The sequence below is a fragment of the Tasmannia lanceolata genome, unplaced genomic scaffold (genome assembly GCF_043159265.1).
Source record: "Tasmannia lanceolata isolate RefF3 unplaced genomic scaffold, GAP_Taslan_0.1 ptg000031l, whole genome shotgun sequence".
Taxonomy (NCBI): Eukaryota; Viridiplantae; Streptophyta; class Magnoliopsida; order Canellales; family Winteraceae; genus Tasmannia; species Tasmannia lanceolata.
In genome coordinates this window covers 1,190,502-1,217,015 of record NW_027518708.1, presented here as the reverse complement: position 1 = coordinate 1,217,015, position 26,514 = coordinate 1,190,502, and the positions used below count along the sequence as shown (strand labels likewise).

Sequence of the window (26,514 nt, the reverse complement as noted above, 5' to 3'; positions counted from 1 at the left end):
AGCCGGACAGAATATGACGCGTCCGCTAAAAGACAAAAATCTACCCGTCCCAGGCCGGACAGATTTCACTCCAAGTTTCTGCCGTCCCAGGCCACCCAGATGGCTTGCCCGGACAGATCCTTTCGCTTCATTTTTCCAGCCGCTCCAGAGCACAGTCTCATACTTCCCCAAATCATCACAATGACTTGGAGAACTGGATGGCAACTGATGAGGTATGAAAAGCAACGACCAATTAGCTATCGACAAGTGGCCCTTAAAAGGCCCAGCACAAATCCAACACCTGCCCAGGGGTAATTCAGTAATTGCCTATGAGTGGGTGAACCTAAACCCACAAAAGGGCAGACACCTGTCCTGGGATAGGTAATCCAACCACCCCAGGTCTCCTTCTATAAAAGGCCTCTAAAGGCTCAAAGCAAAGGGGGTAAAACCTTCTGAACCACCACTCTTAAAGTTTTGGCTCTGCACTTCTGCTCATACTGACTTGAGTGTCGAAGGGCCCGTCCGGAGTACGACTCTGGATTAGTCTTATGACCTCGTGCATTCTTGTGCAGGGCTTCATTCCTTCAGCTCAGTCCCTTGGGCCCGCCAGATCAGCTCTTTCGTCACTGCCGTATCTGTTATCGATTTCAGGCCTAACAGGAGGGGAAGAACCAGATAGGGTTTCCTTCAAGGTAATGGATTTCCCCCCAAGCAGATTAGAAAACTCATCTGATGGATGGGAAATCTGATGGATGGGAAATGGTCCTTTGAGAATTGTCCTTTTGGGGGCATTCCAGCACAATAGAACTGCAATTTTGAGTCCTAGAGGAGGTAAGAGCCAAGGGAAGGAGGTCAGAAGCTTCAAGGGGTTCTTGGTCTTTTTCCACTAGCCCTTGCTGAGCGTGATGCAGAGGAGACAAGCAATTTTGACTTTTGCCCAGCTTGCGATGGGGATGTCTCCGGGTAGCTACTAGAGAGGGTGAGGGTAGCACTGGTACTCTCCTTTGAGTCATGAGGACAGCAGGATTTTTCAGCAATAGCAGCACAAGTACTGTCCTTGGGATCAAGAAGACATAAGGATTTTTCACCCTCTTTGGGTACTTTGAGAAGAGAGGCTGAATGAGGGGTCTAAGTTTCTTTCTCAACTAGTACACTGGGGACCGTGTCAAAGCTGTCATTACCAGTAAAAGGCAGAACTAGCTGTGCAATATCTGTACTAACCAGCTTATGCTTTTCTTCACACAAGGTTTTAGCCTCTAGTGGTGTCTTTTTGCTGGTGTCTTTTGTTGATGCACGGTGTTTTTAGAGAAACAGTGAGGCCCACTTTGTTCATAGGTCTAGACCATTTAATTGCTGACCCCACCGGGAGGGAGGGAGGGAGAAAGATTGGCTCTGCTGGTGTAAGGATTCTGCACTGAAAAAATAGGGAGCTGATTTTTTGGCCCCCCAATAGGATACTTTTAACTTGCCCACGATTCACGTTGAAAGGTAGGGTGTATTATCAGCTCCCTATTTTTGAAAAATCCTGCAGTCCTTAGGGGGCGAGAAAATCATCCCTCGAAAAATAAGCTGAATAAAGGAATGTGGGAATTTGAAATGATGACAAGAATTAAATTATCTGCAACAGCATTTAATACGAAAATTGGGGATGACAAAACTAGTCTCTTCAGCTGCTCGGCTGTGGCAAGAGACTAAGAGTGTTATTATTTTAATTAAAAAAAACACGATATGAAAAGATTGAATGAGCAAGTCATTCTCCTATGCAACAGGTGATCTTCCTTTTTAACATGCTGAGTAAGTAATTCACCTGTGTAGCAGGTTGTCCACCCCCTTTTACCAATTGATTGATAAGCATTAACTTGTTGGGTTACTTTCTCTCTCCATATGTTTTTTAAGTTGGATGGTCCCATTTGGTGGACCCCACAGTTGTGGTACAAAATTGAACCATTCAACCAATCTGAATCGTTGGATCGTCAATGGCCTATGAGTGGAACATGCTCCCAGCCATCCAAATAAATACTTAAGAGGATTTAAATCTCGTTAGTGATAGAGAGATTTTAGGGATTTCTAAGTTATCTACAAATAAGGGTAAAATAAAAAATAAAAAGCTATTTTAGGCACAAAATTGTATCATTGGTAATTATGAAAATTTTGATGTAGATATGTTTTGATCTTTGGGGATTTTTAGTAGTTTTCCCTAGTTTTTATGTATTTTGTGAAGTAGGATGTCTCGTAGATCGAATGGTGGATGGGACAACGTGAATTGTGAAACCCCCATCCTGCTTTATTGTAATACTAGTGGGACAACATCGCACCGTTTGATCCGATCCGATCCGAATGGGATTCATTGACAGGTCTAAGAAAGAGAGCCATGTGAGATAATCGAGGGGTATGAATTGTCCAAAGGGGAGCAAACAACCCTAGGAAAGAGAGGCATGTGAGGTAATTTGAGTAAATGAATTGTCCACGGGGTAGCACATATTACCGGTAGTCTTGGGGACATGACTCATGTTGCCTCCAAAAAAAGCCATAATGGCATGACTAAATTGAGAAGAAATTAGAATCATCCACATCTAGTGACAGTGATTATCTTTTTACTAAGGCCTACCTTTGACTGATCAAAATTGTCTAATTTAAAGGCTTTGCTCACATGTTCTAAATATACACCCAATCCTCCATCCTAACATCCTTTATTGCTAAATTGTGTCATTCATGCAATGCTAGCTTTATAACATAGTACATGCTAGGGCTGCAACAGGGTCGGGTTAGGTCGGGTTTTTCAAAATCCTAGCCCAACCCTGAATCCCATTATCTCGACCCTGACCCGCCCTGACCCTGAGTCAGGGCCGGAAAACCTCAATCCATTACCCGCCCTACAGGGCATCCCTAATTGACCCTAGTGCAAATACCTGTTAAGAGTACCAAAAATAAAGTAACCACTTATCATATGGAACAAAATGATCAATAAACAGAGAAAGGGAACAAAATAAGACAATATGAATTCAACAACATGACGGGCAATAGAGACAATTAATAATAATAATCTAAAGAAACATCAATCCAAGATAATAGAAAACATTAGCAAAAGAAACATGCACATATGGTTCAATTCTATAATAGAAAACTCAAGGTCGGGCCGGGTCAGGGTACCAGAGGCATTAACCCAAAACCCGCCCGACCTGAGTCAGGGTCTAAAAAAATGAACCCTAACCCGCCCTCAGGGATAGAAAATCCAGCCCTGACCCTATTCGGGCTCAGGGCGGGTCAGGGCTGACAGGGCCAAACTTGCACCCCTAGTACATGCAAGTCAAATCCTGCAATTGGAAATCAACAATAAGATCAAATTGTAGTTTCAAATAAAATGTGAAAGGAAATGAAATAAAAAAAGATATTGTTTCAAAATTAATGCAATGATGCAAAATTAAAGCATTGAAACTGTGGAATCTAAAATGAAACTCTCTCTATATTTGCACATTTAGGTTCATCGATACAACATATAGGGTCGCATATAGTTTCACACAGAAAGGAAACTCTCCATTTGCAACCTTTTTTAATTTCTCAAACAACAGAGAGATGATACAATGAGAAGATCTTATCTAGCCCACATACCATGTGGTGCAGAATAATCTAAATTCTAAGACCATCTAAGACATTATAGTTTGAAAATCTCCCCAATTGAACATTTCTAGCCATTAGATTAGAGAATTAATCAAAAAGGTGATGGAAAATGCCAAAGTTAAGAGCAGAGAAAAAGAAAGAATGTTTACCTCGAATTTAAAAGGCATATAGAGGACAAATCTGTTCTTCATGCTTTTTTCTTCCAAGTTTCATCTGTAAGATTACCAACATCTGTGGACCCCGATCCGAGAGAGAGGCGAGGGAGGAGCCCCCAACGGCCTCTTGGATCATCCACGTGTGAAGGAGAGCTCTACCAAGGAACTCTCGAAACGGATGCCACCCTCATAGCATAGCACGACTGGCAATAAATGAATGAGATACGTCTTGATCCGGAGCCAAGGCTCGAAACCAAGACGTACCTAGAATAAACTCAGAGTCGCCATCCATGGATAGGCCATGGAACCCCAACAACAAATATGCTATGTGCAATGGATAACCAGAAATATGCATGGGCTCGTGCCTGATTACAAATGGCGAAGGTCTGAAGAGCACCCCCAATTCGTCCGAGTGCAAGCACTTGGTCTCTTATGCCTTTATTATTAACCTTGAAGAATTTTGGGCAAAAATCATGTAAAATGGGAACAAATATCCATGAGCGGACGTCTACCTAAACATGCATGGCTCGGGGATGGATTAATAAGCGCACACAAAATAATGAAAAAAGTGTCACCTAAGCATAGCTAGGTTATGAGTGTCCTGTCTAATTAGTGTCTAAGTTCTGGTGAACAAACACATGCATACTACAGCTAAAGGTATAAAATCAGAACATGAAAGTAAGAATACACAACAAAACATACAACATGACAACACAACAAATTCTAAGACTCTAAACGATTTAGCCCGAGTCCTTGGATTGTCTGATGTTCATCCAAAGAAGCCTACGTATGCCCGCCTCCACAAGAATCAAGGCAACGTAGTTCTTCGCACCTATTCTAAACTATGGTGCCTAAGACACCTAGACCTCTATCCTAGACTCGATCTAAAAAACCGAACTAGTTATTAAAGCTTCTTGAGCGATTATTTAAATTCCAATGGATTGTGAATTTTAGGACATCCTATATGCCCTAACTAAATGCAGGTTAGCCCTAGGCTAATGCAGGTGGTTCCTACAACCTATGTGTAACTAGGCTGTGTTTCCTAGGAAAAACAAAGGGCGGACTAACACATCCTATTCTAGTCATCAGTCGGTGATATGAATCACCAACTGACCGAACGGAGGCGCTCCTATAACTCTAGGACAAACCCCTAACTCTAAAAAACTCTCTATCTAGGACAAAGTCCTAACTCTAGAGGAAAATCTTTTTAAAAATAGGTATAAAAGATTTGTTTAAAGAAAGAATTTAGAAATTTTATTTATAAAGTTTGGCTGGAGTTGGGATGCAGATCTCAAGCTGCACTACGTACCTCGTGGATGAGGATCAAGCCAACGTAGTTCGAAAGCGAACTCTTCTAGCTACCACTAAAACCTTTAACACTCCAAATGATTTAAAGTTTTTGATGTTTTCAAATGTTTTTTATGTTTTAAGATATTCCAATATTTGTTTTGGATTTTTCAAATATTTTAGATGTTTTCTGATTTTTTAACTGTTTTCATCCTTTTGGTCAAAGATCTAAGGGAATACACAAAGCAACACCCTAGGGCCAAAACCTAGGGTCAATATGGGAAACCCCTAAACCAGGTAAACCAAAGTCAAAGACAAGGAAATGATTTAAGATCCCAAAAGGCAAAACTCTAATGAGACTATGCTAGTCTCTAATAAAGAAGAGTGATAACAACACTAAGGAGAAACTCCTAACTGATAATACTAAAGAAATGATATACATGAGTCAAAGACTCTCTAATAATACCACCTAAATGACGAGTGAGTCAAAGACTCTCCGATAATACCACTAAAAGGTCAAATGAGTCAAAGACTCGCTCCAAAAGAAGGGGGAACTTTAACATGAGGCTGGATAAGCATCCTAAAAGAGAAACTCACTAATGAGACAAAGCCTGTCTCCTTAAGAAGGTATGACTTTATAGCGAGACAGAGCTTGTCTCCTCAAGGGTATAATTAAACTCTAATGAGGCAGTGTGTGCCTCCCATGGGTTAATTTTCTACAAAACTAAAAATGGGCTCCCTAAGGGATAGATTCTAAAATGACAAGGCATATCTCCAAAGGAGAATCACCTTAATGAGACCGAGTGTGTCTCCTAATGGGGCTCCAGATAACTCTCTCATTGCCCTTGCAATGAGGAAGAGATGAACTACCATCTAATGGTGTCTAAAAAACTAAGTAAGTCTACTAAATGAAGGAGGGGGACACTACTTGAACTGAGCAAATCCCCTAAGGTTGGGCTTGGGCTAACGCCTTCATCGCCCTTGCAATAAATAAGGGAGGTATTTAGGAGCCGCTAGACAGCCACAATCAAAGACTTTACCAGAGTCAGCACCCCGTGTGGACCCCGATCCGAGGACGGTGAGGGAACGAGTCCCTAACACCCTCAGGATCTCCACAACGTGAAGGAGAGCTCTACCAAGGAACTCTTGAAACTGTTGCCACCCTCACAGCATAGCATGAGTGGCGATATAAAAAGAAAGAGATACATCCTGATCCGGAGCCAGGGCTCGAAACCAAGATATATCTGAAAATAACTCAGAGTCGCCATCCATGGACACGCCATGGAACCAAAAACAAATGCTCTGTTTGCAATTGATAACCAGAGATACAAAAGGTCCGTGCCTGGTGAGGAATGGAGAAGGTCTGAAGAGCGCCCCCAATTCGCCCGAGTGCGAACACGTGGTCTCTTATGCCATTTATTATTAACCTCGAAGAGTTTTGGGCAAAAATCATGTGAAATGGGAACAATCATCAGGAGTCGTCTATCTAAGCATGCATTTCCTAAGAATAGAAATAATAAGCACACATAAAATAAAATAAAAGATGTGTCGCCTAATCACAACTAGGTTATGAGTGACATACCTAACTGGTGTCTAAGTTCTGATGGACAAACACATGCATGCTACAGCTACAGGTATAGGGTCTGCACAAGAAAGTAAGAAAACACAACAAAATACACAATATAACAACACAACAAATCCTAAGACTCTAAACGATTTAGCCCGAGTCCTTGGATGGTCTGATGTTCATCCAAAGAAGCCTACGTATCCCCGCCTCCACGAGAATCAAGGCAACGTGGTTCTTCGCGCCTATTCTAAGCTATGATGCCTAAGACACCTAGACCTCTATCCTAGACTCGATCTAAAAGATCGGACCAGTTATTAAAGTTTCTTGAACGATTATTTAAATTCCAGTGAATTATAGATTTTAGGACACCCTATATGCCCTAACTAAATGCAGGTGGTTCCTACAACCTATGTGTAACTAGGCTGTATTTCCTAAGGAAAACAATGGGATCACTAGCGCATTCTAGACCTAGTCATCAGTCGGCGATGTGAATCACCAACTGACCGGACGGAGGCGCTCCTATAACTCTAGGACAAACCCCTAACTCTAAAACAAGCACACAACAAACAGACAACAAATTAAAGATAAGACCATAACTCTAAAACTCTCTATCTAAGACAAAGTCCTAACTTTAGAGGAAGAATTTTTTCAAAAACAATGTTTTGGAAGATTTTTGGTATTTTTAAAAGGGTTAAATGATTTATTTACAAAGGTTTGGCTGGACCTGGGATAAGAATCCCAAGCTGCACTACGTACCTCGTGGAAGAGGATCAAGCCAACGTAGTTCGAAAATCGAACTCTCCTAACTAAAACCTAACACTCCAAATGATTTAAGGGTTTTAATGTTTTTCAAATGTTTTTGATATTTTTAAAGTTTTGAAATATTTTTTTAATTTCAAATTTCTAATGTTTTTTGGATTTTAAAGCTTTTTCCAATGCTCTGAACCTTTAAATGTTTTCAATCTTAAAGTGAACACGCAAGTAACACTACAAACTAGGGCAAAGCCCTAAATCTAAAGGGGGAAACCCCAAATAAGCAACTAGCGTCTCAAAGAGACAAACCACAACAAGAAAGATAGTGCCCCAAGAACAGAGAAAACAATCTAAGATCTCAAGCAGGGAAGGCTCTAACATGAGGCTAGGTAAGCCTCTTAAAGGGGAAACTCTCTATATGAGACAAGGCTTGTCTCTGAGACACAAATGATGTAGACAAGGGTTTTGATGAGACCGGGCAAGTCTCCTATATACAAAGGAGGAGAGCTCTACTCAAACTGAGCAAGTCCCCTAAAGATGGGCTTGGGCTAGCGCCTTCATCGCCCTTGCAATGAATAGGCAGGGCAACTAATAGACCGAGTTGGTCTTTAACTAGCAGGGGTACACGCAGGGGAGGTTCTAAGCGACGAGGCTTGTCTCCAGAGGAGAGCTGCCCAGCGAGACAAATCATGTCTCCTAAAATGGAGGGCTCTAGATAACTCTTTCGTTGCCCTTGCAATGATAAGGGGGATAAAACTTAAGGGTGTCTAAAAGGATTAAATCCTCTACTCAAGGGGGGTTCTACTTAAGGCTAGGTAAGCGTCCTATGGGTGCTCTTCTAATGAGACCAAGGTGATCTCCAAAATGGGAGACTATCTAATGATACACAACACGCCTCTTAAAAGAGAGGCCCCAGCTAGCGGCACCAAAGCTCTTGCAATGAAGAAGGGCTACAAATGAACAACCTCCTAGGCCAATAATTCTAAAAGATAAAAAGAATAACCTCTAAAGAAAGAGAAACCCCTATAGAATCCTTAGATAAGAAGGAAAACGGTCGCGAAACGGTTCCATTTCTAGAACAGGGAGATCCATTTGCTAAAGAAAGAACAAATCCTAAAAAGGAACAGACCAAGCATGTAAAATATATATATATATATATATATATATATATATATATATATATATATAATTTCAAAAGGTATCAGCATTTGTAACACTATAATGATTATTCCCAACCCAACTTGCCCTTTAATCCTAAGCGAGCTTATAAGAATACCCCACTTCTCGGATTAGTACAACTTTTTAAAATGGTTTGCTCTCCCCCCATGCTATTTATAACTGAAGTTGGACTACAGAGTAGTAATATCATTCTCATGTCTCAACATCCGCATTCCCATATTTCGCCACCAGTATATAAAAGGAAAGAGACCAAAGCATGACTGAACCAGTATTATCTCCTCATGAGTGAACAAAACATATTAACACAATGTCTATGATAAAGCATTCTCATATTCATACCAATGAAACATTCAAAGCATGATGCCCACAGCAAAAAAAACCAATAACACTTTGTAGTACTATGCTTTGAGAATAGGACAAACCAGATAGTAATATGAAAGGAGGTATATAGCTAGTCTACTATTTTCGGATCAAACAGTTTCCAGACAAAATTCAAATTTCGCTTGCTGTCTATTAAGGAGAACCCATGAAAAGACTTCAATACACATAAGATTCAAAGATTCACAAATAATTCCATGAACATCAATTGGTTCAAATAATTCCAGAATATTAGGCAGGGTAGCTGTCTGAATGTCAACAACTACATGCTAAATGTATAGAAATGAACAAAGTTTAAGAAAATTATGAGCTCAAACCTTATGAAATCATACCCACACAGTTTAGAGGGTAACCTTAGTAACAGGGAGGCAAAGATTAAAATCAGTTTCATTATACCCTAAGCTCATACCGAAAATTATTTAGCAACAACTAAAACATCCGAAGTCTAATTATGCTCTAAACACCACTTTTATCCAAAAGATCATGAGAAAAAGAAAACCTTCAAAGAAGAATCGAATATTACCTGCGTGCTGAATTGATTTAGGTCCTCCTTGCTTCCTTTTCTTAAAATTTCATTTGACTGCCATTGCTGCACAAAGAGACTCCAAATCCACAAAGGCTTCGAGTAATATGATTGAAATTCCGCTGATTTGCAAAAATATATCAAATCCGCAAATGGAAGAGAATCCAGACGGGGTTGATAGAGATGGTATTTGAAATGGAGAGTAGAGAGGGCTGATGGTGGGAGTGGAATGGTGGCTGAGAAATGGGGTTTGTGAAAAAGGAAACAGAAGTGGGTTTGGGTTTATGGAAAAGGTGAAAATGGTGGATTTGGGTCTTGGGAGGTGGAGAGTGAGGTTGATGCGGGTTTGTAGAGAAGAAAATGAAATGGGTTTCGGGGAGTTTGAGAAGTGGAAATGAGGGTGGGATTGGTGGATGGCCGGATTTGATGGTGTCCGGTGGTTGGTGGAGAAACAGAAAAATAAGAAGGAAAAGAAAGGGAAAAGATGGTGGTGGTGGAGGTGTTTGGGTGGGGTTTGATGAGGGAAGAAGAAATGGGTTTAGGGGAAGAAGATGGAATGGGGTTGGGAGTGTGGCTGAGAGGGGAAGGAGATGATCGGATTCCGGGCCGGAATCTATGGATTTTGCTGGTAAACGGGAGTTGGGGTTTGACGGATTCCGGCGGAAGTAAACGGAGAAGGTGAAGTGGGTTTGGGTGGAGATGGGCTGTGATGGTGATTTGCAGAGGAGGTGGCCGATGGGGGTTAAATGGTAATTGGGAAAAGAAGTGAAATGGGTTTGGGTATTGGGTAGAGGTGGGTTTTAAGGTGGCTGATGGTAGTGGGTTTATGTGAAAGTCCGATCGGAGGTTGTGAAGGTGGTGGTGGTGGTGGAAGATGGAAGTGGGTTTGGGGTAGCTTTGATGGAGGTGCAGTGGTTGGCCGGAGTTGACGTCGGAGAAGAAGGCCTGCCAAAATCTCTCTCTCTCTCTATCTCTCTCTCTCTCTCTGTTTTCTCCCTTCGAATGAGATTTTTTTTTTATGGATGGAAATGGGTTGCAGATAGGGAGGAGGTGGTCGGAGATGAGAAGAGGGTTTAGAAATGAAAATGGTGGGAAGGTTTAGAAATGAAAATGGTGGGAGGGTTTAGGTGCGAAAATGAGGTGGCTGCTATGGGAAGGTGATTGATGGTTGGAGAAGGTGGGAGTGGCCGGCGAATGGTAGTTGGGAATGGGTTTTGGGAGATGGAGGTGTTGATGGTGAAATGGGTTTGGGGTGATGGAGGTGGTTATTGGAGTGGATTTGATGGGGATGGGGTTTGGAGAAAATGGCTGAGATGGTGGGAGAAAGGAGAGGTTGGATGGGGCTTGCCGGATTTAATGGCGGCCGGCCGGAATTGATGGAGATGGGGGTATGGATGATGGGAGATGAAGATGAAGATAGAGAAAAGGGTGGGGTCGGAGAAGATGATCGGAGGTAGAGGGATGGGGGTTGTCGGATTCCGGTAGGGGGTGGTCGGATTGTGGTGGTTGGTAGAGGTGGGTTTGGATATTAGGGGAAATGGGTATGGAGGTGGAGGAAGGGTAGAAGAAGAAGGTGGTGGGGGGGTATTAATCCGTATACCCCTATATCTTCCTGGACAGCCCACCACGGAAAATTTGAACTGGTTTTCTAGGTTCCTGCGCACCCCCGCTTCTGGCTGAATCACCACCCTTATTCCAACATTACACTACTCTACCAATGCCGTCCGTTTGCTAAGTAGACCACGACGGATTTTGATGACATTTTATGGGGATTCTAGTGGGACCCTAACCTAGCTTGGGAACAAATTTGGGACACTAAAACACTAGTTTGGTAGGGTTTTCATCCTACCGACGCTTATTAGGGTTCGGTCAAAATGGGGTGTCTACACCCCGCAACTAAGACATCTATGCAAACCATAATTTCTTTCGGACCTTTGACATAGGCCCTGCTATACAATGGCAATCACAACTACTCCAATGAATATAGCAAATTTAGGTTACCCTATAAACATGTGATTCAACTATACAAGCAAGTAAATTCTGATGAATGATTAAATGTCATGAAAGAAAATCAAGAACTAAACCAACAAACCTAGTGTCATTGATATAGAATAATTCTAGCCAACTATTTGAAATAACAAACAAGATATTTTTCACCTTGGAACCAAAACATTGAAGTTATAATGACAGTCATAATATCTAAAAGAATTCCCTGAAGGAGCGGTGTGAATAATGAACACTCAATAACAACACTCGAAACAAAGACATGAAAAATTCCTTGAAAATTTTGAAATATAATGGACCAGTTAACAATTAACACAAGTATGGAAAATCTTTAATCATGCTAAAATTGAACAGGTAATGCTACTATTCTGGAATATGCAATAAATGTTACAATCTAAACTTTTCATGAAACAAGGGCACAATTATGAAAATATGAAATATCCAGACATTAAATTCTCAAAAATTATCTTAGCACTCTGTTATGCGAACAAGTAGGGTAATTGTCTCTATTGTCCTTCAGTTTCCAAGTTGGATTTTTAGCATTATGGGACTCATCCAACATCCTCAATGTATAACACAACAACAATATTCAGTGCCCCATTACTATCACTAAAGAAGCTCCTAAACATATATAACAAGGGAAAACTGCTGATAACAGGACTTTGCACATATATCTACCTCATGCTTAGTTACATAACCTTATAGAGAGTTCCTTTTCTCATTTTTCATTATTGAACCGACTGATAATAAATTATAGGAAATCATGTTACACAGTAAAATAGGGATTGGCTTCTCGTACACCATGGAGCAACTGTATTGAGGATACCCCCTGTGTGTAGCAAGCAATGGCATTGAAACAATAACCCCAACTTAAACTATGCTCTTATGCTTTTCAAAAATAAAAATAAAAAAATTCCAATCACCAACAGCAAGAGACATGACTTTGAATTCTAATAGGTTTCCAAAATGATCCCTAAGCATATAACATGAAGCTTAAAAGAAATTCCTTTTAGCCATATTAGAACAGAACTATCTATAGGCATGCACAAGATGATAAAGACACGATTGAACTGAAATTGAGCATTCACATGCACATATACACACTAACATGTACAAATCATACACATATAGATGCACATATACTCACACCTTCTACACCTCAACCGTGGCATAATCTATGTTCTTCTTTAGTTGTAAGAAAAATTAAACTATCATGGTTCCCAAATGACTATCATAGTCATTAGATTAAGAAAGAGAAAAAGATTTCAACCACATGATGATCAGCATTTAGGCATATACACTCATTTAACTCAAAAGACATAGATGGATAAATTTTATGATTAAAGCTTTGTACAGACATAGTGATAAATAAAAAAATCAAAACGCAACTACGAGGTATAAGCTTGCTTGGCTCAAATATGCACAATAGCTTATTAAAATCTTAAATTTCAACATAGACAAATGGCATTCCAAGGATCTTTCATTTAGCTAGCTACAAGTGTTGGAACTCCTTGCTCAAGTTTGGAATATAAGTCTTGAGAACTGGCAGCTCTTGTTCAAGGTATGCCATCACATTTCCAATTCAAAACATGGGCTAAAGTCTAAACTCCAATACAAGGCCTGACCTCCAATACTTAAATTTTAAAGGTATACATTACAGAATCAAATAACACCACCTTTATCAAATGAAAACAACTTTTTCTACTCAGTAATCCCAACCGTCCAACCCTGGAAGCATCACTAGAGGAACAAGTGAAAACACCCTTTTTACTAAGAGCAGGTCATGAGTACAAATCCAAAGTGACCTTCCTTTGGCCTCACGGTAATTAGAAGGGTCTCAAGGTTCTCAATGAATTGATGTAACACTAATATATTAATTGAATTTGAGGCAAAAGACCAATTTTCATTGAAGCTTTAAAACAAACATGTCACCTGCAACCCAACAGGCGGAAAACTGTTTCTCTTGGTATGCTTGCATTTAAACCAAATATCACTATAACAGGGACATGTTTATACACATACACACACATCATATTACTCAATCACATTCCATCAGATAATTGCTAAAAATAAAATGATTACAAATCATAAGACCCCCTATTAACTTGTAATTATTTGAGGGAAATATTCACAAGTGATGAATGAATTATTTCAGACTTTCTATAGGAGGATAACCAGATACAATCAAATAAAGTTCCACAAGAAACAAATTCAAATCATAAAGACACTATGCTTAATTTAACAAAACTGATTATCATGCATCATGAAACAAAGATAACTCCAACTCATGGAAAATTTGCATAGATCCGAACATTAATCACAATCACATGGCATCAAGCAAAATAGTGAACACAATAACATTAATCTGGAGAAATAATGAGACATAAGGTAATTTCAGGGACTATTACCTTCTTCCTTATTATCCTCCTCTTCAATCTAATGCTTCTCCAATCACAAATTACAAACAACAGTAGCGCATATCTTCTTTTTTTTTTCTTTGATTTTTTTTATATCAGCTTCAAAACCTTCAGATCTAAGCTAATAACACACATATCTGAAGATCAAAACCAGATCAGATTCTGGCAAATATTTTGCCGGAAAGAATGAGGTTCAATGCCGGATTTAACAAAAGGAAGGTGAGTCCAAAGTTGCTGAGATTGAATCAAAGATCTCAAGGCTGAAAATAGGGTAATTGGATCGAAGGTAGCAATGACCGGCCGGAGCTCGGTCGGAGAAGATGAAGTTAAGAGGTTAGGGTTTGATAAGCTAGTTTTGAAAAATGAGAAAAACAAAAGAATCACAGATCCAATGGTTAATCAAAAGAGAAAGCAAGATTTACAGGAAATCATTGACCGGCCGGAACTTGTATTCTCGCCGGAATTTTGCTCAGAGAAGAGATCGGAAATGGGAAAATAAGGGTTAGGGTTTGGGCAATCAATTTCTCTCTCTCTCTCTCTCTCTCTCTCTCTCTCAAATCCTCTCTCGAAATTTGTTAGCGAAAATGAGAAAACCTCCTCCCTTGATTTTTCACTGTGATTTTTTATATACCCAAAATGAGATCACCACTATTGGCACTCCACCAACTGATGAGCGCGCCAAAAAGTGATGGGCGCGCAAGGTTGGATCGATTTTAGACGGGCTAATTCACCCCCTTTTTGTAAAAATAATAGATTTACCTCTTTTTCTTCCCATGGACAGCCCTCATCTTGACTAAATCAACCCCCTTATTGCTTATATTACACTACCCAATCTACCCCTCCTATTTGCCAGGCAAACCATGACGGATTTTAACAAAATTTTGCGAGGACCCACTTGGGATTCCAACCTACTTTAAGAAGAAAATCGGGACTCTAAAACACTAGTCTAGTAGCGTTTCACTCGAACCATGCCATTTGGGGTTCGGTCAAAATGGGATGTCTACAACATCTGATCAACGTAAACCACATATTGATATAATTCTACCAATAAGCTGTCTAAAATCGTAGCAAAATGAATATCTGTAATATCTGTAACATATTGCCGAGTTAAGAGTCGGTGAGAGGCTATTTCCTTATTGCTCGCAGCCTTAGAGTCTTGTTGCGGGGTTATTTGGTTATGCTCCTTTGGAAAATACCCTTCATAAAATTGAAAACCCAAAGAAATTGCTTTGCTTCATATTTGGGTCGGTCAAAATGTGTCGTCTGTTCAGCTTTGTCATTCGCGTGACAAGCACGCTCTGCCAAAGAGGGGCATCTGTAGACACCCCATTTTGACCATACCCTTAATAGTGTTATGTGGTTAAAAATCCTCATCAAATCAGTGAATTAGGACCCAAATTTCATCATAAGCTAGGTTAGGGTCTCACCGAGGTCCCTACAAAATTTCGTCCAAGTCTGTCGCAGTTTGCTTAGTAAACGAGTGAGCGTCATAGTGTAGCAGAAGGGGAGTGAGATATCCAATAGAGGGTGTGCCAATACTAACCTATGGCCAACAACATCAAGAGCAAAAATTAGGCCCATTGCTTACCTGAGTCACCCCTTATAGATTTAAAAGGTTCTTAAGTACATTAGGTTGGGGGCTGTCCCTTGAAGCAAAAGAGGGCTAAATTTTACAAAAGGTGGGTGGTTTACCAAGTTAAGAGAGTGCACTTATCAAAACAAAGGTGTACTAAAATTGAACCCACTAGTGAGCCAATTCATGAAGAAAAATAGCCGGGTTTGTATAAATACAACATAGGATATGGTTGTACTGATCATGTGTTAGTTCTCAAAATTTTCCAAAAACTAGTGTTTGGTTCTCATTCCATGGAAAATAGTCAATGATTTTATCCTAGCCATCAAAAGAAGAGAGATCAAATGGATGTCTAGAATCAATTTTTGTGGACGCGCTTTCATATAAGAGTAATAGATAAAATGAGCGGATACTCATTCTTTTGAGTAGAACAACAATCAAAGGGGATGAACTTGAGAAGAATTAGGGCCATTCATTTCATAAGAATGTAAAGAGAAATCATCTTAGCCACCCCTCTTTTGTTGTAGGAAGAATAGTCGAATAATAACCTAGATGGGGCTGAATAAGGACAAAGGGAGGAGGGCTTTATATATCATTTTCTATAAAAGGGAAAAGGGGTCAAATATACTAGTATTTTTCATTTATCCTTGTTATTGCTTCAGCCCCTATAGTTTAAGAAATTGTAGCCAAAATGCGTTGGGGTGGGTTGTTCACTGAAATGAGGGGGTGTGAATTTATCACTTCCTTAGTAAAAGCTATCAAATTAGGGTTCTGAAGAGGGGGGGACTAGATATCTCATTTCAGAGACTGAGAGAGGGAGAATGAAGGGAGAGGAAGAGAAATTGCAGAGGAGAGCTTGATCTCCACCTCCGATTCGCGGCCTCTTCATCATCTCTCGCTATCAGCTCATCTTCTTTTTCTCCGATCACCTTGCCGAATGTCCGACCAATTTCCGGCAAAATCTCCTTCTCCGATCACGCCCTTGCCGGATTCCGGCCAATTTTGGGTCGGATCTTTCTTCTTCACTTTCCTACTTCAATTGTCTCAGCTTTGTTACTGATTTGAGCCTTGTAAAGCCATATCCACCTTCATTTTGTTTTAAAACCCTAACCTTCATCATTCTCCACCTTTTTGCATCATCCATCACCATTATCTCTTTCATTTTCGCTTGAAAACTCAAGTTTTAAGCAGAGGGAAGCTCAGATATGAAAATAGAGAGAGAAATAGTCGTCTTCTCCAGTAAATCTTGTCGGAATCCGGCGGCCCTATCTTAGATTCTATCATCATCTACACCATTTCAGGTCCGTTGATCTTGTATAGATCTGAGGGATCTCTGGCGAATTCCGTCCTTCTTCGGTCGGATCTACAAATTTCGTTGTCTCCGCGAATTCCTTCCTTCTCAGATCTTTAGCTATTTCCATTTTCCTCGGCGGATCTCCGGCAAATTCTATCATCACCGGTCGACAACCATCAACCCTAGTAGCTTCATATTTGCTAGAATCAGCGGTCTCTTCAACTACCGGATCAAGTAATAATCATTGAATTTTTATGATCGCTTTTCTTGTTTCATATACCTGATTCTGCTTTCAATCTTGAAATCTCTATCCAATATGAATGTGATTTAGATTCAAATCAGGCTCTTCAATTAGTGGCATCTCTTATTGACATGCTGGTTTGAATTTAGATTGGATTCTTGGGTCTAATCTCTGAAATTTATAGCCTATTTGGTGTTATGATTTCGATATGGATCAAGAGCTTGGCATTGATTTTTCACATTTGGAAATTATTTGGCTTTACAATTTGGATTTCTGATGTTAATTTCTGAGAATTGTAGTCATTTAATATTGTGATTTTGATCTAGGTTAATTGCTAGGATTTTACCTTTCAATTAGAAATAGATTTTCCTTGGATTTATAAGGTGAAGAACATTGGAAATTTCACATGGTTTAAAGTGTACAGAAAATCAAATGATTGTTATGGTAAAGGTTTTAGAAGCAATAACATGTGTTGATCCTAATTATTGTTGATTCTAGTAACCCCTGTGAGCTACCTTTTCCCTTGTCATCAGATTGTATGGCATATAATGCCAATTCAGCCATACTTTAGTAATGGTATTTCTTGAGTAGGTTCCCTTTCCAACTCTTTTTGGTACTTATGTATGATGATCTGTCATCTGTGAATTCTAGGCTGTTAAGAATCTCATTTAGATCTTGGAATTCCTTGGGATTTGTATCTCAAAGTTAGAGCATCGATACTAGTTTTAGCACTCCATTGATAATCTTTATATCTAATAAATCTTGAATGACCGTTAGCTCTGTGTATGTTATGCTCCAAATTCTCGTAGATTTTGCAGCTCGTGAATTTTAGTCTTATAACCCTCGCTCAATCTGTGCTTTACGTTGATCAAATTGCTAAAATGTAGGGATTCTTGGGTTCTGCTTTGTTAACTCACCTGAGTCCTTAGGCTTTAATGCAGTATTACTCATTCGGATCATACTCTGCGTTGTTTGGGGGTAGGAATTTGAGTCATAAACCGAGATTATATTTGTTGGTTCTTGTCTTCTTCAGCTCAAAATTTATTGGTTTCGGGTTTCGCATATGTTTATCAAGAGAATGCAATGTATCATTTAGGTCTTGGTATTATTTTCTTGATCAAGATGATTAGGAAATGTTTAAGGCAATGATGGCGATAGTCGGAGCCTCCCCTTTAGAGAGACAAGTTGTGTCTCTATAGAAAAAGCCCATCATTGGGGGACTTGCTCAGTCCAAGTAGTGTTCCCCTCCTTTGTATAATAGACTTGCCTAGTCTTTTAGACGCCTTTTAGATATTAGTAGCCCCGTTCATTGTTGGGGCAATGAAGGAGTCATCCAAAGCCCGTCTTTAGGGGACTTGCTCAGTCCTTATAGCAACCCCTAATTCTTGCTTTCCGTTGATAGAGACTATCTTAGCCATATAAAGCCTTCAGTGCTAGGGATCTTAGATTGTTTTCATTGTTCTTGGGACGCTAGTTACTTGTTGTGGATCGTCTCTTTGAGGCATTAGTTGCTTATTCGGGGTTTCCCCTTTGGATTTAGGGCTTTGCCCTAGTTTGTGGTTGTGCTTGTGTGTTCCTTTTAAGATTGAAAGCATTTAAAAGTCTAGAGCATTGGAAAAGCTTTAAAATCCAAAAACATTAGAAATTTGAAACTCAAAAATATTTGAAAAACTTTAAAAATATCAAAAACATTTGAAAACATAAAAAACCTTAAAAAATCCAAGTGTTGAGTGTTTTTAGGAGCGTAGTTAGGAAGTTCGTTCCGAACTACGTTGGCTTGATTCCTTTCCACAGGGTACGTAGTGCAGCTTGGAATCCACATCCCAGGTCCACCCAAACCTTTAAAAATAAACATTTCAAACCTTCAAAAAATGCAAAAATATTTCAAAACCTTTTTCAAAGAGATCTTCCCCTAGAGTTAAGAGTTTGTCCTAGATATTTTGGGTGTTTTAGAGTTAGGAGGCTGTCCTGATTTGTATTGATATGGTGTGTCCTGTCACGTGAGTCCCTAGAGTTAGGAGGCCTCAAGTTGATCGGTTAGACATTTAGTCGAACTGATGGCTAGACTAGGAAGCATATAGTCAGCCCATGGTTTTCATTAGGTTGCACAGCCTAGATACACATAGGATATAGGGCCCACCTGCATTAGCTTAAGGCTAATCAACTTGCATTAGTTAGGGCATATAGAGAGTTCTAAAAATTACAATTCACATGAACTTAAGCAATTATACAAAAAGCTTTAAAAAGCAGTTGAGTCTAGTGGATCGAGCCTAGGATAGCGGTTCTAAATGGTTAGGCATCGTAGTTTAGAATATGTCATCGAACTACGTTGATTCTGATTCTTCCCGAGGCCGGGATACGTAGAGCAGCCAGGGTGGATGGCCATTCTGGTCCGAGTCAAGTATTGCTTTGGAGTTTTAGGATTTGTCTTGTCGAGTCATGTATATAATCGAATTGTGTTGTATGTTTTGCTGTGTTTTCTTACTTTCATGTACAGATCCTATACTTTTAGCTGTAGCATGCATGTGTTTGCACACCAGAACTTAGACACCAATTAGGTATGACATTCATAACCTAGTTATTCTCAGGTGACACTTATTTCATTTCTTTTATGTGTGCTTATTAATCATCTCCGAGACATGCATGATTAGATAGACGTCTTCTCTGAGATATTCGTTCCCATTTTATATGACTTTCGCCCAAAACTCTTCAAAATCATTAAGTAAATGGCATAAGAGACCAGGTGTTTGCACTTGAGCGGATGAGGTGCTCTTCGGACCTTCCAAATTCGTAACCAGGCATGGACCCATATATATTTCTGGTTATCCGTTGCACAGAGGATTTGATTTTGGGGTTCCATGGCCTATCCATGGATGGCGACTCTGAATTATTTTAGGTATGTCGTGGTTTGGGGATTTATCCTTCGATCAAGAGGTATCTAGTTTGTATCGCCACTCGTGCTATGCTATGAGGGTGGCACCGTTTCGAGAGTTCCTTGGTAGAGCTCTCTTTCATGTGGATGATCCAGAGGATGTAGGGACTCGTTTCCTCTTCGTTCTTAGGATCGGGGTCCACAAATAGAAAAACAAATTCCAAACAGAGCCGGTCGACCACGGGTTCTCAGTCGACCGCAGATTGGTTACTGAAAATGTAAACAATTTCCAGAAAGGTGTAGCTCGGTCGACCGCGGTTCTTTGGATCGAAAAAAAAGTCCAGAAGCCTATCAGTGGGCGACCGGGGTAGCCCTGTCGACTGTGGCTATTCAAAATAGACATGGCTTTTCACTTCCGTTTTCAAACCTTTTCGTGCCCTTTTGCTTCCCAATAGTCATGGATGATTTTTAAACACAATGGACACTTTGTGGATGATCCAAAACGGTTGAATCACAAAGAGTTGCGATCAAACGGTCATTATTCAAACCAATCCGAGGGATGCCTTGAAGGGATGTTTCTCTCAATGAAAAGACATCAATTGCTCTATAAAAAGAGGACATCTTGCTTTTCGAAGAGAGTTAGTGGTGTATTTTTCTTCCCTATCAAACGGTCATTATTCAAACCAATCCAAGGGATGTCTTGAAGGGATGTTTCTCTCAATAAAAAGACATTAATTGCTCTATAAAAAGAGCATAAATCTGTCTTTTCAAAGAGAGTTAATGCTGCATTTTTCTTCCTCTCTTGCAATCTCCTACTGTCTTGTTTTTCAAAGTTTAGTTTTCATAAAAACAGTGCACTAAATACTGTTTTCTGCAGAAACAGTTTTAGTGATTTCTCTAAGGCTTGAAGTTCTTAAAAAAGGCGTTTTGGGTTTGATTACGCTTGTGCAAAGCATCATCAAACATTTGTAGCATCTTCCTACAAGGCTTCATTGTATCTTGGAGGCAATTCACGGATTCCCGTTGCAAACAACTGATGGGAGCGAAATTTGTCTTAAGGAAAGCAATTACGCGCCTTGAAGCAACTCTACAGAATTCTATCTTCTCGACATTCCCACCAACAAGTAAACCTGAAACAAAACTCCATCAATCCTTCTAATTTTGGCTTACAATTCGGTGAATAACTTTAAATTTAGACGATAGACATGCAATAGGAAATCTATTGGCGATTTTGGTGGAAGGAATAGGAAACCCTTTCCCGAAAAGCCAGAAGTAGTTTTTTAAGGAACTGAGCGAAAATCATGGAATATTTAGGGGCCATTTGGATACGCGGATTTTAAAATCTAGGTTTTTAGTTTGAAAACAGTGTAAAAGAGGGTGCATGATCAAGCTATTGTATGCTGTCCTGACAACGTTTCTTTAATTTTAAGTGAAAAATTCAGGTTTTAAAAATCGCTCCCGCATCCTAAGATTTCTAAACCTTGGAAATATGGGAGGATCTGCTACTCTCTGGCTGACGGAAAGAAGGGCGAGAAGTTAAAAACGACGGCTGGTCCTCTTCTTCTCTTGTCTCTTAGCTACAATTTTAAAGACATCTCAGATTCTAAAATCCTCGTATCCAAATGGCCCCTTAATGTTTTAGCCTCATATACGTGCATGCCAAAATTTTCAAAAAATCCTAGAATTGCGTTATTTACATGAGTTTAGGAAAGGGAAATGATATCCCCCCCCTAAACGGATAAAATCCCCCCCTTTAACGGTTTCTGTGAGAATAGTTCATTGATTGAGGATAAATTCACCCCCTTTAATGTCTTTCCTTGCCTTTAAAACTTAACGAATAATGTTAAAGGGGGGGATTTTATCCGTCAGAGGGGGGGATATGATTCCCAGCTTTGTTTGGTTGCACAAAAGCTAGGCAGCCATCTGCATTTGATTTGGATCTGGCATGCCATTCCACGTTTGGTTGCCAAAATGCGTTGGACTCCCATTGATTCCCTTGGATTTCTCTCATGTAATAATTGCTTGTCTCTTTCTTATCCCCTTCTTCCAAAAGCAAAGAACTATGGTTGAATTTTTTAGGGAATGATGCTCTCTCTCTCTCTCTTCCCTCTCTCTCCTCTCTCCCTATATTGGTAATGACACCCCCTACTTTTTCTCCTACTCTCTGAGTATTTGCCGTGCAACCAAACACTACCACACAATTTTCCGAGGTAATTCTAGGAAAATCAAAATGCTTGTCTCCTCCCTTTGACTTCCTATTCCACTACTCTCCGAGCAACTCCAAGCAACCAATCGTAGCATTAGGAAATTGTAATTATGTGTTTCTAAAGATATGGAGATTGCTAGAGGAAGTTGCCCAGTTAATAAAAACTCTGCGGAAATGAGAGAGAGAGAGAGAGAGAGAGAGAGAGAGAGAGAGAGAGAGATTTAAGGGATCCTTTTGTGTTTTACAAATTTTTTTTCGTCCTAGGAATGAGGGTACCACGTAGATCGAAAGCCAGATGGGGGACTGTCCACGTGGGCGTGAACAGTGAAACCCCCATCCTGCTATATTATAATATACACACACATATATATAAATATATATAGAGAGAGAGAACATTTTCTACACACTAGTGTAGATAAGTTATCTACACATTACCTTAAAATACAATGGGGATCACATTGTTTTGTTTGATCCAAACCATTCATTTGATTGGCCCTCACATAGATTGAGTGTGCCCTCACATAGATTGAGTGTGCCCAAAAAATCAACTCCATAGGATCATTCTGACAATTGGATTCTGATTGGCCCTCACGTTGTTTTGTATAGAGAATATATTTATATCTCTAGAAAGCAGACTTCATTATCTTACAAATGAATCCAGTTTCAAGACAATTGGAGCTCAATAACCCTAGTTTTAAATTATGACAAGTTGGTACTTCAAATCTAGTTAATTTTTTACTGTTTTGTATATCTATCTTCTAGAAATATTTGGTACTTTCATAGTATGACTCCCGAATAGGAACTATATGGGAATTTTTTATCTTAAAGTCTGTTTTGAATAATTTGAATCATAAAATTTCATTGAGTAAAATTTTGCACTTTTATTTTATGAGCTAAGGGTGACGCCCTGTCTTATTCACCATCTTGTTTAGTTTTTCTACATTATGCGACGGTGATTTAGATTCTAAAAATATATATATTTTCCTTAACCTTGACCTGGGATTTTAACATGATTGATTACCTTCAATGGTTAATGAGCTAGCTCATATATTTAATGATATCATTTTACCCTTGCTATTGCACAGACCCCCGCTATAGTCACTAATCACTAATTCACTATACATTAGTTGGGGCAGTCATGGAAAGATTGCGATCAAATTCTCGAAATGGGAGGACACACTTATGCCAGTAGACCCCTCATCCTCCGTCGATGGTCTCCAGGACTACCTCTCGAACAACCTGAGCTATCTACCATTCCTATTTGGGTAAAACTGCCTGGCCTCCCCTTACAGTACTGGAACAATAAAGATATTAGTAAAATTGGCAGCGTGATAGGAAATCCCCTCTACATGGATTCCAAAACAGCGGATGAAACCAGGTTAAATTTTGCAAGGATTTGAGTAGAAATCGAAGCTGGGGACCCTCTACCAGATTCTATAGAAATTCATTCTCCCTTTGGGGTCGCAACCCAGTTATTTGAATACGAATGGAAACCTCAGTCTTGCAATCTTTGCAAGATTTTCAACCACTCAACCGATAAATGCCCTGCTTCAGCAAAGTCCAGTCCCAAACCTGCCCAGGAATGGAGACCCATTTCTCGAAAAGAGCCTCCTAAAGCTCCCTCTGCCCCTTCCTCTGATCCTGATCTTATCCAGGATTCTTCTACCCCTGCCTCTTCCCCTAAACTCCAATCCCAACCAAGAAATGAGTCTAATCTCTCCATTGTAACAACCCAGAACCCATTCGACATCCTCAATTCAGTTGACACTGAAGAAAAAAATTTTGATTTCATTTCAGAGGATGAAGATGTTAGTGCCACCTCTGGCCCCTGTGCAATCCTCGGGAATAACAGGTCCTTGGGTCTAGATGGTCCCAGTATTCCCAACTCCTCTGACCTTCTTTCTTCCCCTGCCCCTTAACTGAACCAATCGAAAATTCCCTCCCACCTTCTGACTCTGATCTGAAGGACACCCTCCCTGAATCCTCTGATCTCCCTTCCTCCCCCCGTGCTGATCACACAAGATCAACCCAAAACTCCCCTCTACAAAATCCTCATGATTAAGCTTGGGACCTGGAACATAAGAGGGCTTGGTACCAAAAATAAGAGAAAGGACATAAGAGATATTATCCGTAAAGAAAATCTCCCATTTCTCAGCATCCTTGAAACTCATGCTCCTATCCACAAAATCCCAGAATACATGAAAAAAATGTGCAGTGGTTGGAATATTTCAACTAATTATAACAGCTTTGATAGAGGCAGAATATGGATCATTTGGAACCCAAATTTGGTGCAGGTAAGAATCCTCCAGGAAGCAAATCAGTTTATGCACTGTGAGGTCAAATTTCTTCAAACCAATATCACCCTCCTAGTTACCTCTGTCTATGCTCTAAACAGAGGAACCGAAAGGAGAGTTCTGTGGAATCATCTATCTCTCATTGCTAGAAGTGTCTCCCTCCCATGGATCATTATGGGAGACTTCAATATCATAAGATTCGCCTCTGAATTCTTGGGGGGAACTGGTCCCTCGGCTCGTGATATGGAAGACTTCAACTCCTGGATTGATGAATGCTCCGTCTCTGATCTTCGATCCTTTGGGCAAACTCTTTCTTGGAATAACCAATCGAATGAGAATAATTGGAAGTTTAGAAGGCTAGATAGAGTCCTTGTTAGCGAAGAATGGCTTTACCAATACCCCTCCTCCTTCGCCTCTTACCTTCACCCTGGGCTATCCGATCACACCCCTATTACAATCCAGTTAAACCAATCCCCTCAAATCCCTAAACCTCCTTTCAAATTCTTCTCCATGTGGCTTGAAGACCTCTCTGTGTTTGAAGTCGTGGAGAGAGCATGGAACATAGAGATCGATGGATCGCCTCTATTCATTGTAGTCAAAAAGCTCAAAGAAGTGAAAGGTAGTCTAAAAATCTGGAATCGTGAGGTTTTTGGCAGAATAGACATTGAAGCTCCTCGGTTGAGACTGCTCCTTGAATCTACTCAAGAAAAGATTGCAACTTCCCTTACGGATCAGGCGTTGAGAGATGAAGAAGTCTGGATCAAAGATGAATACATTAGGACGGCTAGAAAGGAGGAGGCTTTCTACAGGCAGAAATCTCGATCCCAGTGGCTTAACCTTGGGGACTCGAACACTGCTTTCTTCCATGCGGCCATGAAAGCCCGAAAAAACCAAAACTGCATACAAGGCACTGTTACTACTGAAGGGTCCATTTCAACTAATCCCGACGAGATAACAGAAACTATGGTTGAGTTCTTCTCTTCTCTTCTCAACAAGGAGGAATCATCCCAGCCAGTCCATCCCAACAGCATTCCCGAACCTACCAGATCTCTTTCGGAAGCTGACTCTCAGTGGCTTACCAGGAAATTTTCTGCTGACGAAATCTGGGATGTCATCAAAAGCTCCGATGGGAACAAGTCTCCAGGCCCTGGTGGATTCAATGGGTGCTTCTTCCAAGCATTCTGGTACTTAATTGGGCCTGACATTGTTAAAGCAATCCAATTCTTCTTCCAAAGAGGTAAAATCTTACCTCAACTAAATGCCACCTTTCTAGCTCTCTTGCCCAAAACCTCTGATGCTAGCTCCCCAGAGAAATACAGGCCCATATCTCTCTGCAAATAGACTTAAACCCATTATGCATAGCCTCATCAGCCCTTTCGAGTTAGCATTCATTAAAGGTAGGAGTATCCATGATAACATTCTCCTAGCTCATGATTTATGTCATAATTTCCACAGAAAAAACCCAAAAAAAGCAATGTGTATTAAATTAGACCTCAAAAAAGCTTTTGATAGTGTCAACAGATCCACCCTGATTTTCTTCATGCAAAAAATAGGCTTCCCAGAAATTTGGTGCCGGTGAGTGCTTGAATGCATTTCTACTCCCTCTTTTTCTGTCCTAGTCAATGGGTCTCCCCGTGGATTCTTTTGGTCTTCAAATGGCCTCAGGCAGGGTGATCCCTTATCCCCCCTGCAGGGTGATCCCTTATCCCCCTTCAGGCAGGGTGATCCCTTATCCCTTATCCCTTATGATCTATGCCGAGCCTAACATCACTTCAGCTACAGGGATCCTAAAATGCTTAGAGTCATTCAAGATTTGCTCGGGCCTTGAATTTAATCCTGCCAAAAGTGAGGTCTTCTTTGCAGGCATCCAAAGCAGCAGCAAGAGAGCTATTTGCAACATTCTTAAGATCGAAGAAGGAAAGCTCCCAATAAAATACTTGGGTCTTCCCCTGATCACTTCAAGGCTCACCTCTAGAGATTGCCAACCTATCATGGACAAGATCAAACAAAGGATCTCTTCGTGATCAAACCATCACCTTTTTAGAGCTGGTAGAGTGGATTTGGTTAAATCCGTTCTCAGCACTTATCAAATTTATTGGTCTGCAGCGTTTCATATCCCCAAAGCATCTCTCAATAATATTGAGAAAATCCTTCGAAACTTTATCTGGGCAGGC

The 26,514-nt window shown here is 40.2% G+C and overlaps 1 protein-coding gene across 1 annotated transcript; it reads left to right on the top strand.

Annotated features, from left to right (window-relative positions):
• The first annotated feature begins 24,244 nt into the window (after window positions 1-24,244).
• On the top strand, window positions 24,245-25,681 carry LOC143859518 (uncharacterized). Its single transcript, XM_077370198.1, has one exon. The coding sequence runs from the start codon at window positions 24,245-24,247 to the stop codon at window positions 25,679-25,681; it is 1,437 nt and encodes a 478-aa protein (XP_077226313.1).
• Window positions 25,682-26,514: the final 833 nt, after the last annotated feature.

What these genes read in the sequence shown, in the direction of transcription:
- LOC143859518 (XM_077370198.1), top strand. Translation starts at nt 24,245, where the DNA reads ATGAAAAAAATGTGCAGTGGTTGGAATATTTCAACTAATTATAACAGC.